This window comes from Abrus precatorius, unplaced genomic scaffold (assembly GCF_003935025.1).
Source record: "Abrus precatorius isolate BTA unplaced genomic scaffold, Abrus_2018 Scaffold6, whole genome shotgun sequence".
Taxonomy (NCBI): domain Eukaryota; kingdom Viridiplantae; phylum Streptophyta; class Magnoliopsida; order Fabales; family Fabaceae; genus Abrus; species Abrus precatorius.
The window spans coordinates 19,456,433-19,472,267 of NW_020874406.1; the positions used below are offsets into that span (position 1 = coordinate 19,456,433).

Here is a 15,835-nt window from a genome sequence, read left to right on the forward strand (position 1 = left end):
AAGCTGTCCCCATTTTAACTTAAACAAACAAACAAACAAAAAACCATTTGTCGGTTTCTCATATCTCTCTCTGTCTTTAATGATACAAAAGACTACCATCCCTCATAGAATCTCATTAGAACCCATCTTGAAACCGATTGATCGCTGAAGAGCTCCTTCCCCAACTCAATCCATCCTCCTGATTCTGTAGTGACATGTCCTTACCACCACCCCCAAATGGTTGTCCCACAGGTGCCCCAATGCAAGTGTAGTCGTTGAGGTTGTGTTGCTTTGTCACGCCACCACTCAGAACATGACCCACATAGTAATCCTTCATTGGATGCGTGTGAGAGTAGTGTGCAGGTGAAGCGTATAAAAAATGCTGAGATGGTTGATGATGTTGTGGTGAAGCAAGAGGTCGTGGTGGGAGCATGTGGACTGAGGATGAACTTGCAGACATGTTTCTTGGGAGTCTGAGACGCATCGTTGGGTCTCCCATGTTGCTTGCAGGGTGGTAGCTCCCACCTGATGCTATTGGTTGACAGCATCTGAAACAGTTGAGCTTACTTTAGTGTACTTCAAAATAAAAAACAACACATAAAAGATGGACAGAGAGACTAATGGAAAGTGTCATGGGTTTTAAAACCTATGATTTGAATCAATTAATTAATGCACTTAACCATGTAACTGATACTACAATTACAGAAGAAGCAGAGATTAAAAATAGATAGGACCGATACAAGAATTGTGGGTACATAAAGTTTTAAAAATATATTTATTAAATTAAATTATAATAAATCTTATATTTGCAATTAAAAAGAATTATTTTTAAATAATTAAAGTCAATTTTAAGTGACAAAATTAATAAAATTATAAAATTAGACTGTAAGAATAAGATTAGAATAAGATTCGTGGTGTGAAACTAGAACTTACATGATTTAATAATTCTTTATACGTTATAAGATTAAATAATTCAATTGTTGAATTATTTTGTATTATTTTAAAGATTATATTATATATAAAAGATCTTAACTCTTATTTTAAAGTTAAAAAATAATTCTTACAAATTTTTAATAAAAGTAATTTGTTAAAATTAACTCAAATATACACTTTTATCATATTTAGCACTCTAAAGATTATGTTTTAAAAGGTTTTTGGTTAAAAATATCATTAAAACATATAGATAATATATTTAATAAAAAGTTATAATTTAATTATTCACTATAAGTTTAAACCAAAGTGATGCTTAGTACATACCCTAGATGAGGGGAAGCTTGAGTGGATAGGCTATGATCGTTACGGTAGACCAGCTGACGAGCATGGTTCAGCGTCTCTGTTTCCCTTTCTGCATCACAGACACACACATCAAATCAATTGAGAACAGAAAAGCAATATTTTTATTAAGCACAGCATCTTGGGATGTCAAGAATTTCAGCAATCCTACAATTTTGTGTGATTGAAATGACCACGCCTTAATAACCATGCAGTATTTCCATTTTCTTAAATATTTATTTTATGGGGGAATAATGAACAGTTATTATTATGATTTTTGAGTTTATTTAACTCATTTTGATGGATTAATAAAATTTTATTTATAAAAATTAAATAAAATATTGATATTATTTTTAATATGATATGTTAACATGATTAATGTGTTTAGTAGGGAGTTATTTAGTTTTATGGCATAATGTAAATACTTTTTTTTTTTTATCATTTTATTGAATTTAGGCTAACATTTTTGGGAAAGGAAAAAAAATGGTACAACAAAAGTTAAGAAGAATATCTGGCCTTGGCGGTGGCGGTTCATGTGTCCCCCAAGAGCCTGTGACTTGCAGAACTTAAGGGAACAAAATCTACACTCGTAGACCTTCCCACACTCCTCTTTTGCGTCCTTCAAGCTGCTTTTCTTTTTCCTGCCCCCTGAAAAACAAAATTGTTACCCTTTCTTTCATATGCATATTCCACTACGCTTTCATATCTTGCTTTAAACTTCGAAGGATAGGAGGCTGAGGAAGAGAAGGACAAGGGAAAATTGGAAAATAAACAAGGAAAAAACCGATAGAAGAAACAAGTAACGAGGTTTAAAATATGATGAACCAGGCGCTTACTCGATTTTGTTTCCTAATAAATGGTGAAAAATGAAAAAGCCATGAATTAATATGGTGTGCGTGGAAGTTTCCCCAAAAAAGAAAACAAAAAAAAAAAAATGCAACTTTTATGTTGCTTTGAACTTTTATAGTAATATATATGTGGTATGATCATTAATTAAAAAAAGGTTTACCAGAAGAGGAATTGTCTTGGAAGGCTTGTTTACCATCTCTAGAGTACTCATCAGGCAAATTGTTGAGATCCAATGGGTTCTCTTCTGGTCTCCTGTAAAGGAACAACAAAATCGAGAGAGAGAGAGTATGTGTATTCAAGAGTTAGAGAACGAGAGAGAGTTCTGATAATCAATGAGAAGAAGGTGTACAAGGTGAAGTGGAAGACGACCTACATGGTACCCACAGGAAAGATAAAATGAATGTGTAGTAGTAGTTGAGTGGGGCAAACACTTCTTTTCAGATTGGAAGATAAAACTAAAGCATTTTAAACACTTCAGTTTCAGACTGTGATTTATAGATGATATTTGAGAGATGGTGGGTGATAAAAGCTTTGAAACTTCTCTATCAGTTCCTCTGCCACGTCTCTCTCTCCCTCCCTTATCACTAACATAAAATGAAACGAACAAAAAGGGGCAAAGGATCTCGTAACAAGTGTATTAAGAGTACTAAATAAAGAATTAAAAACGCTATTAATATATATTTTAATATACTATTTAGCAAGACATAAAAAATAATTGTAAATCTTTTCACAAATCTTATTTTTAAAATAAATATTATATATATATATATATATATATATTATATTCTTAACATATTAAATAATTTTTTTGATTAATAGTTATTTTGTAAGAAATTCTGAAGATTGATAAAAAAAAAATTGTAAAAACATATATTTCAAATATAAGGAGTAGAATTAAACACGTAAATGCTAATTGCTAGTTTCGTCTGGTTTGTTTTTGACTAGGAAAAAGAAAGAGAAGTATGGACTCAGAAAAAAAAAGATTGAGGACTACCGAAGACGTTGCTTTTATGTTAATTATTTTGAGTAGAACACAACCGATTCTCCTCTACACCCACTACATCTGGCTCTACATGGCCCTTTTTGCCCTAGAGCTACTAACAAGTGGTCAAATATTGAAACTATATAAATGAAATGATGCATAAAAAATTAATAAATTAATAGCACAAAAGAGAGCCTTTTTCCCACAAAGGATGGCAATCAAATGTACTGTACACATCTTTGAGTATTAAAGGCTGCCTTAAGAATGAAAGATGACATCTATACAAGAAAGAAACCAAGACAAGACATAGGGTTCATAGAGATTTTGCGTGGTCGTTGTGCTCAAAGAAGGGCGCATGTCTGAGAACATGCCAAGTATGGTCCACAATTGCTCAATGCCTCCTATTGAGTTTCAAATTCAATCCAGTGGACTTCGACTTGTATCAAGGAAGGGTTGCTATCAGTATCTATCATTAGGGTTTTCGCAATCTAAGTTGATAAGCGCAACCCCACATATGTTTTTTTATTCTCTTAAAGTTGCGATATCTCATAAATTGCCTATACATAATCCTTTTCAGTCAGTGGTTATCAAAATAAACAAGAGGGTTTAAATTTTCTTAATTTAACACATTCTTCATTTTACACGCTGTTTGCTTCAGATTCTAATTAAAATGCATTAAGATTCATTACAAATTTTACATATACTATTGACTAATTATTAATCAGATTTGCATTTATTATTACACTATGTAAAGACAACACTTAAATGCAGTTTTTATGCCACGTTGGTGCTATTTATTATTTAAATTTTAACTGTTTTAACAATTTACGATAACACGAAATACAAATATTTTATTAAAATAAAACTTTAAATAATAAACTGTACTAACAACAGTATATAACTTTTTTCGAAGTATAATGTATGTACATCGTAATCATACAAAAGTGTTATCTATATTGAATTTCCTAGCAAAATTTTCAGTTGTTAAGAGGAAAAAAGAGGAATTGGGGCTTTGGGGATGGATTACGAGTAAATTAAAGTAGTTAAATAATCTTCAGCCAAGTTCAGCTAAGAGAGTGCATTAGTAATAGGGTTTATTAATTTGACTCTATCTACGGTGAATTGTTATTCGATGATGTACTAGCATCTCACTCCAAATGGACCGTTGATATATTATATCATAAATGGATGAAAGCGATTGTACTCGAGTAACTTAAAAAATTGATAACCATATAGTTTATATATATACACACTTGGGTATTTGTTCTCATGTGTTTGTAAAATTGTTGGATGGTAAATGAATTTAATATTTGGATAACTTACTTAAGTTAAATTCTCAAGGTTGCCTGTATGGTATTACTTCTGCATTGAGCCAGATATTATCTTGCTCATCAGAGATATATCAAACATATCGCCCTGATATTTGTGGAAAATGATAAATTTGTTCCCATGAACTTTGTTTGCTACTATCATGGTGATCAATAATCGTCAACCACCTTCATTTTTAGGAGATAGAGGTCCAACCCTGACAGCCACATTGAGGAATGATGCTCCTAACAAGACGGAAGCTTTAGGGAAGCTTGGGATCGTTGTTTATAGTACCGTCACAACCACCTTCATAGTTGACATCATCATTTGCCTCACTTCCCAGTCTTGGAGCGTGTTGCTGAAAATCTCCACATGCCAATTCCACCACTTGCACATCCCGAAGACAATATCATTTGTCGTATGCTGAAAATGGACTTGCTTTTAGTGCAGTTCCCCGTCTTGCCAATGGTATCAGAGCACCAAAGGAGAGAAGCTAAGAATTCTAATTTTCATGCAAACTCATGCCTTCCTATTGAAGGTCACGTCTTGTATGAGATGCTTGTTTGATATAAGCAACCAGTGCTCCTATGATTGTAATTTGCAGAATGTTTTGAACATTGCCACATACTTTTTAATTTGTTTCAACAATATCTTATTTAAAAAGACACTTTTTAACTCTGTTATTGGTGCAACATTTTTTAAAAGTGAATCGGTTGTTGCTATTATAACTTTTTGGATCGCCTGAATGCACAATCACTTTAAATTGTCTAACTTTTTAAATTGATTAATGTTTGTAACTAACTTAAAAAGTAACGTTTTACATCAATTCTATGATTGATGTGGAAATTCTCGATTCTATGACTGATGTAAAATATTTCCTTATCCTATACCATTTAGGTTTACATCAGTTAAAAGCCTGATTTGAAAATATCTTTTTAATCGGTTTCGAAAAAATCTTTAATATAGTGGTGATAAAATAATTGAAATATTTATTAAAAAATAAAAATGTTCATTAAAATTTATGTTTATTAATTTATGCAACTCACCTAAGTTGCAACTAATATGCTTAAAAATGCCACATATAAACGCATTCCATATTGTATTTTTCACTTATTCCAACGAATACAAATTTGATTCCGAACATTAATCCCCTGTTTCTTCGACTTGGCTAAGGGTTTGTTTGTAGTTTAGATTTTTAATGAAAAAACGTTGAAGTTGAAAAATTTATGTTCCAATAAGAATAAATAGCTTATATTAATTCATAGATATATATCAAATACATATCAACATTATTATTTATTAGGTGTATTGGTTATTATCTGAAGTTTGACCGAAAATAGCCTTTAGGTGCATGAATCAACGACGCAAATATAGCAAGGTCTTGAAACAAGAAAAAAAAATTGAAGCAAATTAAACAAAGATAAAAAATAGTGTTAAATTCGTTTTATTTGGTTTGCATGGCTTCTTTATTTTTGGTAATATGACGCACACATTTTTCGCACGAACATTAATCTATAACAGATGATATCATAGGAAGCCCTTGTCTTGAAAACTTTTGATGCAGTCATCAAACATTTGTTCAAGGCTTTCGAATGGAGGAAACCCCAACTGAGTAATTTTGGTGGTGTCCATACTATGTGTGTTATTATCTCCTTCTTGGCTGCTGCATCTGTAACACCGCACTCAAACTTAGCTTACTCAAAGTAGGTACAAATAAGTTTGGAATATTCACAACATGAATAGTGGAGCTAGTTATATCATAATTACTTTTTCTTATGCAAAATTTGAACTTTAAAACATTAATGGGAATGAAGCCTTTTAATTTAAGGTTGAAAATAATATAATGGAAATCTTTTTTTTTCCTGTAGAGATAATGGATCGATATCAGAACTTCACTGACATGTTTTCATATGGATAGGAAGGATATTTGGCCCGAAGCATTTCAATGATCTGTGACCAGTGAGCTACTGTGCTCGAACAAACAAGCCTGCCAGATGCCTTGGGATCCTCCATAGCCACCAAGTGAGCAGCTACAACATCGTTTATGTGTACAAATCCCACTGTCGTGTTTGGGTATTCTCCTTTCAGACCTGTTCAAAGATGTGTCACCCTAAAATTAAAATGTAGCAATTGGGGCAATCCTGCTAACAAGTGTGCTTCGAAAATGGATTAAAGAATCAAGAAATAAAGGCTTTTATTCAAAATTATGTTATGAACATATTGAAAATTAAAAAAAAGGTATTATTATATTTAAGGGAATCTAACCCATTATATATATATATATATATAAAGGAGATCTAACCTTTAACGATGCTTAGAATCAAGAGCAGTGTGCTGGTTGGCTGTGGTGAAAGCAGAGGACCCACAACGAAAGAGGGATTAACAACCACTAGATCCATGCCATTATCCTGTGCAGTCTTCCAAGCCTCTCTCTCCGCTGTTGTCTTTGCATATGCATACCACAGCTGCATAATAGCATGTCAACTACACAAGGTGGCATTTTTCACTGAAATATAATTCGGCAAATCGTTTATGCATAAAATATGGTACAAACTAGTAAGTGTTATCACGTTATATCGTTTGCAATACTCTGGATCAGTCCAATGAGATTCATTTAGAGGAGACACTTCTTGCACATCATCACGGTATCTTATGGAAGAGCAAGATGAGGTGAGCACCACACGTTTCACATTTGCTTGTACGCAGGAGTTTAGCACATTCAGGGTTCCTTTTACACACGGATCAATCAAATTTGCCTGCAACATATTTGAAATCATATGAAATTTCGGTATTATAGCCCTTTTAATAAGAAATATGTGCTTCTTACGTGGCTTAATTTGTACAGAGATTCTTGTGTAAAACCATATTAAAATCAATTGTATAATTGATTGCATTGTTTCTAATTTCTGTTTTTAAGCTACTTAGATTAGATTTTGTGTGCCAAAGGATCTTGGTCGAAAACGAAGTCCATCAAACAAAATTTTGAATGGCTTAAAGAAAATCCTTAACCATGAGAAAGAAAAGGTTTTCTTATAGATTCCTAGTCATTTGTATCAACCAGCATTAGCTTACTATATACATAATTTTTATTTCCTTTCTTATTATAAACATAATTGTGAGAAAATTATTTAGAAATACTATTACTCAATTATTAAGGATGCAACATGTGAAGCCTTTCTTAAACGGAGCGAAGTCACTGAACTAATAAGTGATAGTGGGTATAAAGGGGAAGCACACCTGAACGTTTTCATCATAAGGAACAAAGACTGGAGAAGCTGTATGAAAGACACCATCAACCCCAGTCACTGCCTCATCAAAGCTTCCTTCAAGCAATAGATCTGCTTTCAAAATCTTCAGCCGCTCTTTGGCTCCACTTAGTTCCGTCAGAAAACCAACCTTCTCCACATCCTCTAACAAAATTTTGGAAGAGTAAACACAAAATGATTAACACAGGGAGTGTGTTGCGTTGCTGTTTAGATTTTTTTTTTTAAATGTAAAATAGTATTACTAATAATATAATTATAAAAAATATTAAAAAAGACGGATTCATTGAAATAAAAAGTAAAATAAGAGTTAATGGACAATTAAATGAAACTAAAGCATTAAAAGTATCAACTCTTACAAGAATTAAAAGGCTATATGAAGATACTACAAGTCAACAACCATCATGTGTGCAATACCTGGGTTTCTCACTGTGGTCCTCACTGTGTGACCCTTTTCTAGTAAGGCCTTCACAAGGTAAGATGCTATGAACCCAGTACCCCCTGTGACGCAGAACTCAGGCATATTTATTTTTTGCTTTTCCAAGTTATATGGGTCGTTGAGTCTTGGGTTTATAGCTCTCAACAGCTGCGCTGGTCTTATTTAGATCTGGGAATGAATCCACAAACTCGAAAACTGGTAGAAGCAGGAGAGTCACATGAAAATGCCTATCCTTGTTTGGTGGGTGACAGAGAGTTCACGCGAATCTTAAGATGTATATTTTTAAATTGACATCACTCAAAAAAAAATTGGACCATCATGATCTAGGTTATCTTACTTGATTTATTAATGGAAAATTCTCAGCTACGCACATAGTTTAGGGGGGTTTATGAACCCCTGCTTAACTGCCAATAAAACAGAGACATATGTTTTAATAGTGCTATATCATAATATTTTTTTTATTTTTATATTTTTAATTTAGTCCAACAAAAGTTTACAAAATAATCATTTTCTACTTACCATCTCCATCTTTCATGTCCCACCCATACAAAATCCCTTTTGCACCCAAACGACATTAAAAGCCAGTGTTGCATTTTACAGGTGCTTTAGATGGAGCACCCCAAACCCTGCTTTCCTCTGCTGGCTCATGCAGAGGACGATCACCCCTTATTCTATTGTACTCACCTTTGAAAAGCTTGCTGAGCCATTTCAAAAGACTAGACTTTCTCTCTGACGATGAAGAAACATAATCTCCTTGCCACTAAAAAGTTTCATGATTGAATAAGTTAAATTAGAACCCCCAAAAGCTCAAGTTATAGTACCAAACCAGGAACAACATGACCAGGAAGTAAATTTCGAAACTTTGAGAATACCCATTTAATAAAATCAACACAAAAAAAGTTCAAATAACAGCTTCATGGGGTTTGCTTTGAATAGGTCTGTAGGTCAAATTTTGGAAGAAAAAAATAGTAATAATACCATATATATACAGAGATGAGAAAGATTATTGATATCTGAAGAAGGAGTCATATGATGAGAGAGAGAGGAAGAACAAGAAGAATGAAAAATGACTGAGAGGGGGCATTGGAGATGGGGTTAATAGTGGTTATAAGAGAGAGAGAGGAACCAGAGAGATTCTTGGCTTGGAAAGCAATGAAGATAAGGGGTTGTGAGCTTATGAATATGGTGAAAACCTTTGGTAGAATTAATGAAAGGAGTATATTACAAAATTTAATATAAAATAGACTAAAATATAAAAAGTTGATGGTTAAAAATTTTGAATAATTATTTAGTATTTGTACCTCAATCAAACAACTTATCTTATGCTAAGTAAGAGGTGTATCCAAACCTCTCAAATTTTAAGGGCCTTACATTTTATGCTAATTTACAATCTTAAGTTTCTTGCATGTGTGGGTTACTTAAGTTAAATATATATTTTTACTCTCATATTAATATTTAAGTGTTATATTTTATACATTTTAATCTTTTAAGTAAAGTTAAGACAAAAATTTTATCCACACGCAAACTATCTTTCTTTCCTCTCCACTGTCTTAAAGTTTCCAACTCGCATACAACTTGAAAAAGTAGAGAGAGCAAAATTTGAAAAAAAAAATGAAAAGAGAAAAACTTGGAGAAATTCAGAAAGAGAAAAATTAGGAACAGAAAAAAATATGAATCAAAATTAAAAAAAATACTTTAATTGATAAAATCATACAAAGGAGTAAATTTTGAGAGAGAGAAATTATAAAAAGTAAAAATTTAGAGAAAAATCTTGTAAGATGAAAAAATTAAAAACTTTACAGAGAAAAAATAGAAAAATTAAATTAAAAAGGAAAATATTTAAGGAGAGGAAGAACTAGAAAGAAACAATTTAAAGAGAAAAATTATAGATAGAGAATTAGAAACAAAATTAGAGAGAGAGAGTAAGGAAAATATTAAAAATATTGAGATAAAAGAATTTAGAAAGAAAATAATTTAAAAATAGAGAGATAATCAGTTAGAAAGACTAGAGAGAGAGAGAAAGAGAGTTATAGAAAGAGAAATTAGAAAGATAGAGAAGAAATTAGAGAGAAAATTTGAAAACAAAATTGTTTAAAGGAAAAAATAGAAATAAAAAAAATTAGATAATGAAGATTAGAAAGAGAAATTTAGAGAGAAAAAATGAGATACAAAAATTTATAAAGAAATAAAAACTGAGAGAGACAGAAAAATTAGAAATAGAAAAACTTATAAACAAATATTAGAGAGATAAAAATTAGGAAGAAAAATTTTTTGAAAAAATAAATTAAAAATTAAAAATTAGGCTCTATTTAATTTTTAGAAGCATTTTTTTAATTACACAATTTTTTTATATTTTTAAATATTTACAAAAATTAATAAAATATTTTTAATTATTTTTTATAATAATTTTTAACATATGTAATATTATATAAGATGATAAATTTTTATTAAAAATTTAATATTTAATATCAATGTATTGAATTGCATTAAGAAAAAAAAAATAAGTACTTAAAATGTCATGAGGAAGTGAAAATATTTTAAATATATTTTTAATGAATCATAAATAGATTAATAATATTTTTATTTATTAATTACAATTTAACATCAAATTGATCCTAAATCATTCATTTTTCATGTGATGTTGTGAAAAGAAAGGAATGAAAAAATATTAAAAGTTGATAAAAGAAAAGTGTTATAGAAATCATAAATATTTTTCTTCTTGCGTACTGAATATGTTATCATATTTTGACACACGTCAAAATGGGGCAATAAAATAGTTTTCTTCTGGAACGTTGTAACCAGAGCCTCGTTATTGGCATACAGACAAATAACTGTATATGAAGGACACGTGCAAGGGTTATACACATAGTTTCATTCATGCTTTGCAAAAATTGACAAATTACTATAAGTCAATGTTATCTAATCATTGGTGCCATAGCCTCATACTAATCCAAAGTATGGGGCCCCATTTGCAAAGAGATCAAACGCAACCTAATTCTGCTCGTGCCATTTATACATCAATAAATCTTATGAAATGACAAACCATTTTTCTACATATTCTTCAGAGTCTACAAATTTCATTTATTTGGATTTTTGTTGCACCCATTTTGAGACTAATGAATCTACATACCCAAATCCAAGAGTTTATTTTCTTTATCTTTTCTCTCATATTTGGTTGGATCCAAGAGTACTTAGTGCATTTTTGGTGCATGTGTTTCTGATGTCACTTTGTTGCAAACAAGGCTACATATCTCCTTAGGTGAAATTCAAACTACCCCACATTCTAATGATATATGAACATGACCATGAATAAATAAGTAAATAAATAGTAATCAAGGATAACTGTATTAAGCTGAAAAAGTTTCATCCGTGAGAAAATGTCTCATGGTCTAGTTAGAAATGGAAGGGGGAGTTACAAAAATCAATGCCAACTTAAATGGGCATTGAGGGATTTGGACTCTTTCATTTAATTCCCTCATCTGCAACCTTCATTGCATTGCCCCTTATGCCTTTAAAAGCTCACCTCCCCGCTCCACACTTCTTACCAATTACCCAATCACAAACCATTTTCTTCATCCTCGTTCTGGAATCCCACCACATCCCATATTCTTGCCAATAACCCATCTTGTTCCCCTCAAAAGTGCTAAAATGCCTCCCATCTTGCCCAATTTCTCAAACTCCGTGAGACTCAAGTATGTGAAACTTGGCTACCAATACCTTGTGAACCACATCATAACCCTCACCCTCATACCCATCATGCTTGGCATCATCATAGAGGTACTACGCTTAGGCCCTAATGAAATCCTCAAGCTTTGGAACTCCCTTCACTTTGACCTCATCCAAATCCTCTCTTCATCCTTCCTCTTCATCATCATAGCTACCATCTACTTCATGTCAAAGCCACGCACAATCTACCTTGTGGATTATGCATGCTTCAAGCCACCGGTCACATGCCGTGTACCTTTCGCCACCTTCATGGAACACTCAAAGCTCATACTCAAAAACAACCCAAAGAGCGTAGACTTTCAAATGAGGATTCTAGAAAGATCTGGCCTGGGAGAAGAAACATGTTTACCCCCAGCAATCCATTACATCCCACCAAAACCCACCACGGAAGCAGCAAGAAAAGAAGCAGAACTTGTTATCTTCTCAACCATGGACTCATTGTTCAAGAAAACAAGTCTTAAGCCAAATGACATAGACATTCTCATAGTGAATTGTAGCCTCTTTTCTCCAACCCCATCTTTATCTGCCATGGTGATTAATAAGTACAAACTAAGAAGCAACATCAAGAGCTTCAACCTCTCAGGAATGGGTTGTAGTGCAGGCCTTATTTCCATTGACTTGGCACGTGACCTTCTTCAAATTCACCCAAATTCAAACGCTGTCGTTGTGAGCACAGAGATCATAACCCCTAACTATTACCAAGGCAATGAAAGAGCCATGCTTCTTCCAAATTGTTTATTCAGAATGGGTGGTGCTGCTATTCTATTATCAAACAAAAAATCAGAAAGTAAGAGAGCAAAGTATAGGTTAGTTCATGTGGTTCGAACCCACAAAGGTGCTGATGACAAAGCGTATCATTGTGTGTTTGAAGAGGAAGACAGAGAAGGGAAAGTGGGGATTTCACTTTCCAAGGACCTTATGGCCATAGCTGGTGAAGCATTAAAATCCAATATAACTACAATTGGTCCTCTTGTGCTTCCTGCTTCAGAACAGTTACTCTTCCTTATGACGCTTATTGGAAGGAAAATTTTTAACCCAAAATGGAAACCTTACATCCCTAATTTCAAACAAGCCTTTGAGCATTTTTGCATACATGCTGGTGGGCGTGCTGTGATTGATGAGTTGCAAAAGAATCTTCAGCTTTCTGCTGAGCATGTTGAGGCTTCCAGGATGACCCTTCATCGGTTTGGAAACACTTCTTCTTCATCATTGTGGTATGAATTGAACTATATAGAGACCAAAGGGAGAATGAAGAGAGGAGATAGAATATGGCAGATAGCTTTTGGAAGTGGGTTTAAATGCAACAGTGCTGTGTGGAAGTGTAACAGAAGCATTAAGATACCTGTTGATGGACCTTGGGATGATTGCATTGATCGCTACCCAGTTCATATTCCTGAGATTGTTAAGCTATAGGCTCAAGGTTCATCGGTTAATGGGTTACTTTGATTTCAGTTATCTTCTGAAAAAGAGTATCTAAGGATCATTTACTTGCCTCTTCACCCTCCAGCGAGGTGGCCATACAATATTTCTCTTCCTTTTTCATACTCTTTACTCAAGTTTGTTTGTATTTTCGATGTATTTGTATTTTTTTTTTTTCGTTAACAATCAAAAGACCTTGTTGTGAATTTGCAATTTGCATATAGAAATCCCCATCGGGGCTCATGTGATTTCTTAGATGTGCATCATGTAAGGGAAATAGAACTCTAGTTCGTACTTTAGTCACAAATGATTTTACATTTACCTTGTAAAAACACCGAAGAAACTCAATTTTTTCGTCCTCTGTTCCTTTTACACACCAAAAAGAAAAAATAAATAAATATAAAGGCTTTGTGGAATATAATTAATTGAAAATTATGAGTTTGCAACTAGCAGCTATGTCAAATTAGCTCAAAATTTATATCCTGCGTAACTGAGGCTTACAGCTTTGTAACTAGTTGATTGAATTAGGATTTTTTAATGAATTAGCAAAAAGAATACATTTAATGTCATGTTAATGTAATGTGAAGAATAAACACCATTTTATCATTTGTTTTGGTTATTAGTTACTATTAAATTAAATATTAGTTTAAATATACTTTTGGTCTTTATAAAATTGTTATATTTTTTAATCCTTTTTGTTAAAATTTACTTCCTAACAAATTAAACAAATAAAAAATTAATGTAATGTAAGTTAGAATATTATTATTCAACTTAGCGATTAACAAATATTAATTATACAGACTAATTTTTCACTGATTTGATTTCTTAGGAATTATATCTTAAAGCTGTTTTTAAGAATTAATTCTAACAATTATTATGTTTCTTTTAACCTAAACCTAAAATATTTTTTTACAAGAAATAATATTATTTAAGTCAATTCAAATTCAAAATCATAAATAAATTAAAATAATCTCATGTCAATTAATTGACAAGTTCAATAATAAAAAATTATTTAAATTTTTATTTTAAAATACATTTAAGCATTGTATATATCAACTAAAATAAATATTTTTCAAATATATAGATACAGATATATAGCATATGATTTACGTAGATAATGATGACATTTTTTTATAAAGAAAAAAATAAATTACAAAATATTAAAATTATCTTAAAATCATTACGTTAAAAATGAGTTTATAGAACATTTAATATAAATAACTTTATAATAATATATTAAAAGAGCGATTAACATTGAAATATTTTCTAATATCTACTTTTTCTGATAATTCAAAAACTGTTATTTGAAAATTATATAAAAAATAATTACTAAATAATTACTCTCTAATATTACTATTTATAAAAATTATTAACATGTAGATTACAATGATACTAAATAGATTTAGATTTAGTATATGTTCAAATATATGGATTTCAAGTAGTTTTTTTTTTCTATTTAAATTGTAATATTGACCATAGTATCTCACTAACTTCAAATCTTTAATTGATTTTATAAAATAAAACAAGGATCGTTTTGCTGATAAGGTTCCAAAAGTACTTTGGCACATTTTCAAAATGAGATTATCTAATTTTAACTTAAAATATTTGATAAAATGGGTACTAATTAAATATTATATCTTGTGACTTAATGATCCAAAACTATGTGATCAACCGATTGAATAATATATTTTTATAAAAACAAATGACTTAATTATATAGTTTAAGATTTACAATTTAGAATATTTGTATAATCGGGAAAAAGTACGGACTTCTACATATATATATATATATATATATATATATATATATATATATATATATAATATTAATGTAATTTTTTAATCAATTTAATTTTTTTTTTATTATTATTCATCTACATTACCTATACTGAAAATAAGTCAACCTTATCATACAATAATTATACAAATTGAAAACCTATTTAACAAACTAATATCATTTGAAATATAGATATATATATATAATATCATTTAAAAATTAATTAATAAATTAAGTGAATTCAATATTGTTAAAGAAATGTAAAATAAAATAAACAAGTACTACAAATTAGAAAGCAACATATCTTACATTTTTAGTGTGTGATATTTTTTAGTGTGAGCAATTACGTTTAAAAGTAAAATATGATATGTTTTAGTGTTATTCTCCTTTTATTTTAATCCAAATATTAGAAATTTAAATTATTGTTTCCTTTTAAGTTGACCAATATTTGAAATTAAAATTTTACTTTGAAGTTTGAAATTTTCTTTTTCCTTCTAAGAAAATTAAATTTTAAACATTAAATTTAGATTTTTCTTTCATTTTAACTAAACTTCAAAATTAAAGTTTGAAAACTTTTTTTGCTTTAACAAAAATTTAAAATTAAAGTTTAAATTTTAATTTTTTTATTATATTAATTGAGGTTAAATTCAAAATTTGAGTAATCAATATATAAAAATTATATTATGTGAAAGACAATTTAAAAATCAAGACTAACTCAAAAGGAAGTATATTCAAGTAAAGAGCTGCAAGTGCAAAGTTCAAAAGTTTTTAAAAAAATCACTAAAATTTAAAAAGTTGACTATAAATGCAGAACTATTGTAA

At 30.8% G+C, this 15,835-nt stretch overlaps 3 protein-coding genes across 3 annotated transcripts; 1 reads left to right on the forward strand and 2 right to left on the reverse strand.

The window, feature by feature from the left end:
• Positions 1–115: 115 nt before the first annotated feature.
• On the reverse strand, positions 116–3,439 carry LOC113870346 (zinc finger protein JAGGED-like). The gene is made up of 5 exons (XM_027506940.1): positions 3,378–3,439; positions 2,261–2,352; positions 1,768–1,899; positions 1,237–1,324; positions 116–527 (listed from the first exon to the last, which is right to left on the reverse strand). The coding sequence occupies exons 1-5, from the start codon at positions 3,437–3,439 to the stop codon at positions 116–118; spliced, it is 786 nt and encodes a 261-aa protein (XP_027362741.1).
• Positions 3,440–5,780: 2,341 nt separating this feature from the next.
• LOC113868502 (tetraketide alpha-pyrone reductase 2-like) lies at positions 5,781–9,246 on the reverse strand. The gene is made up of 6 exons (XM_027504140.1): positions 8,071–9,246; positions 7,628–7,800; positions 6,961–7,146; positions 6,693–6,855; positions 6,291–6,480; positions 5,781–6,059 (listed from the first exon to the last, which is right to left on the reverse strand). Exons 1-6 carry the CDS (start codon positions 8,174–8,176, stop codon positions 5,918–5,920), a joined length of 960 nt encoding a protein of 319 aa, XP_027359941.1. The 5' UTR covers positions 8,177–9,246; the 3' UTR covers positions 5,781–5,917.
• Positions 9,247–10,852: 1,606 nt separating this feature from the next.
• Positions 10,853–13,231, forward strand: LOC113870347 (3-ketoacyl-CoA synthase 6-like). The gene is made up of 2 exons (XM_027506941.1): positions 10,853–10,857; positions 11,611–13,231. The coding sequence occupies exons 1-2, from the start codon at positions 10,853–10,855 to the stop codon at positions 13,229–13,231; spliced, it is 1,626 nt and encodes a 541-aa protein (XP_027362742.1).
• Positions 13,232–15,835: the final 2,604 nt, after the last annotated feature.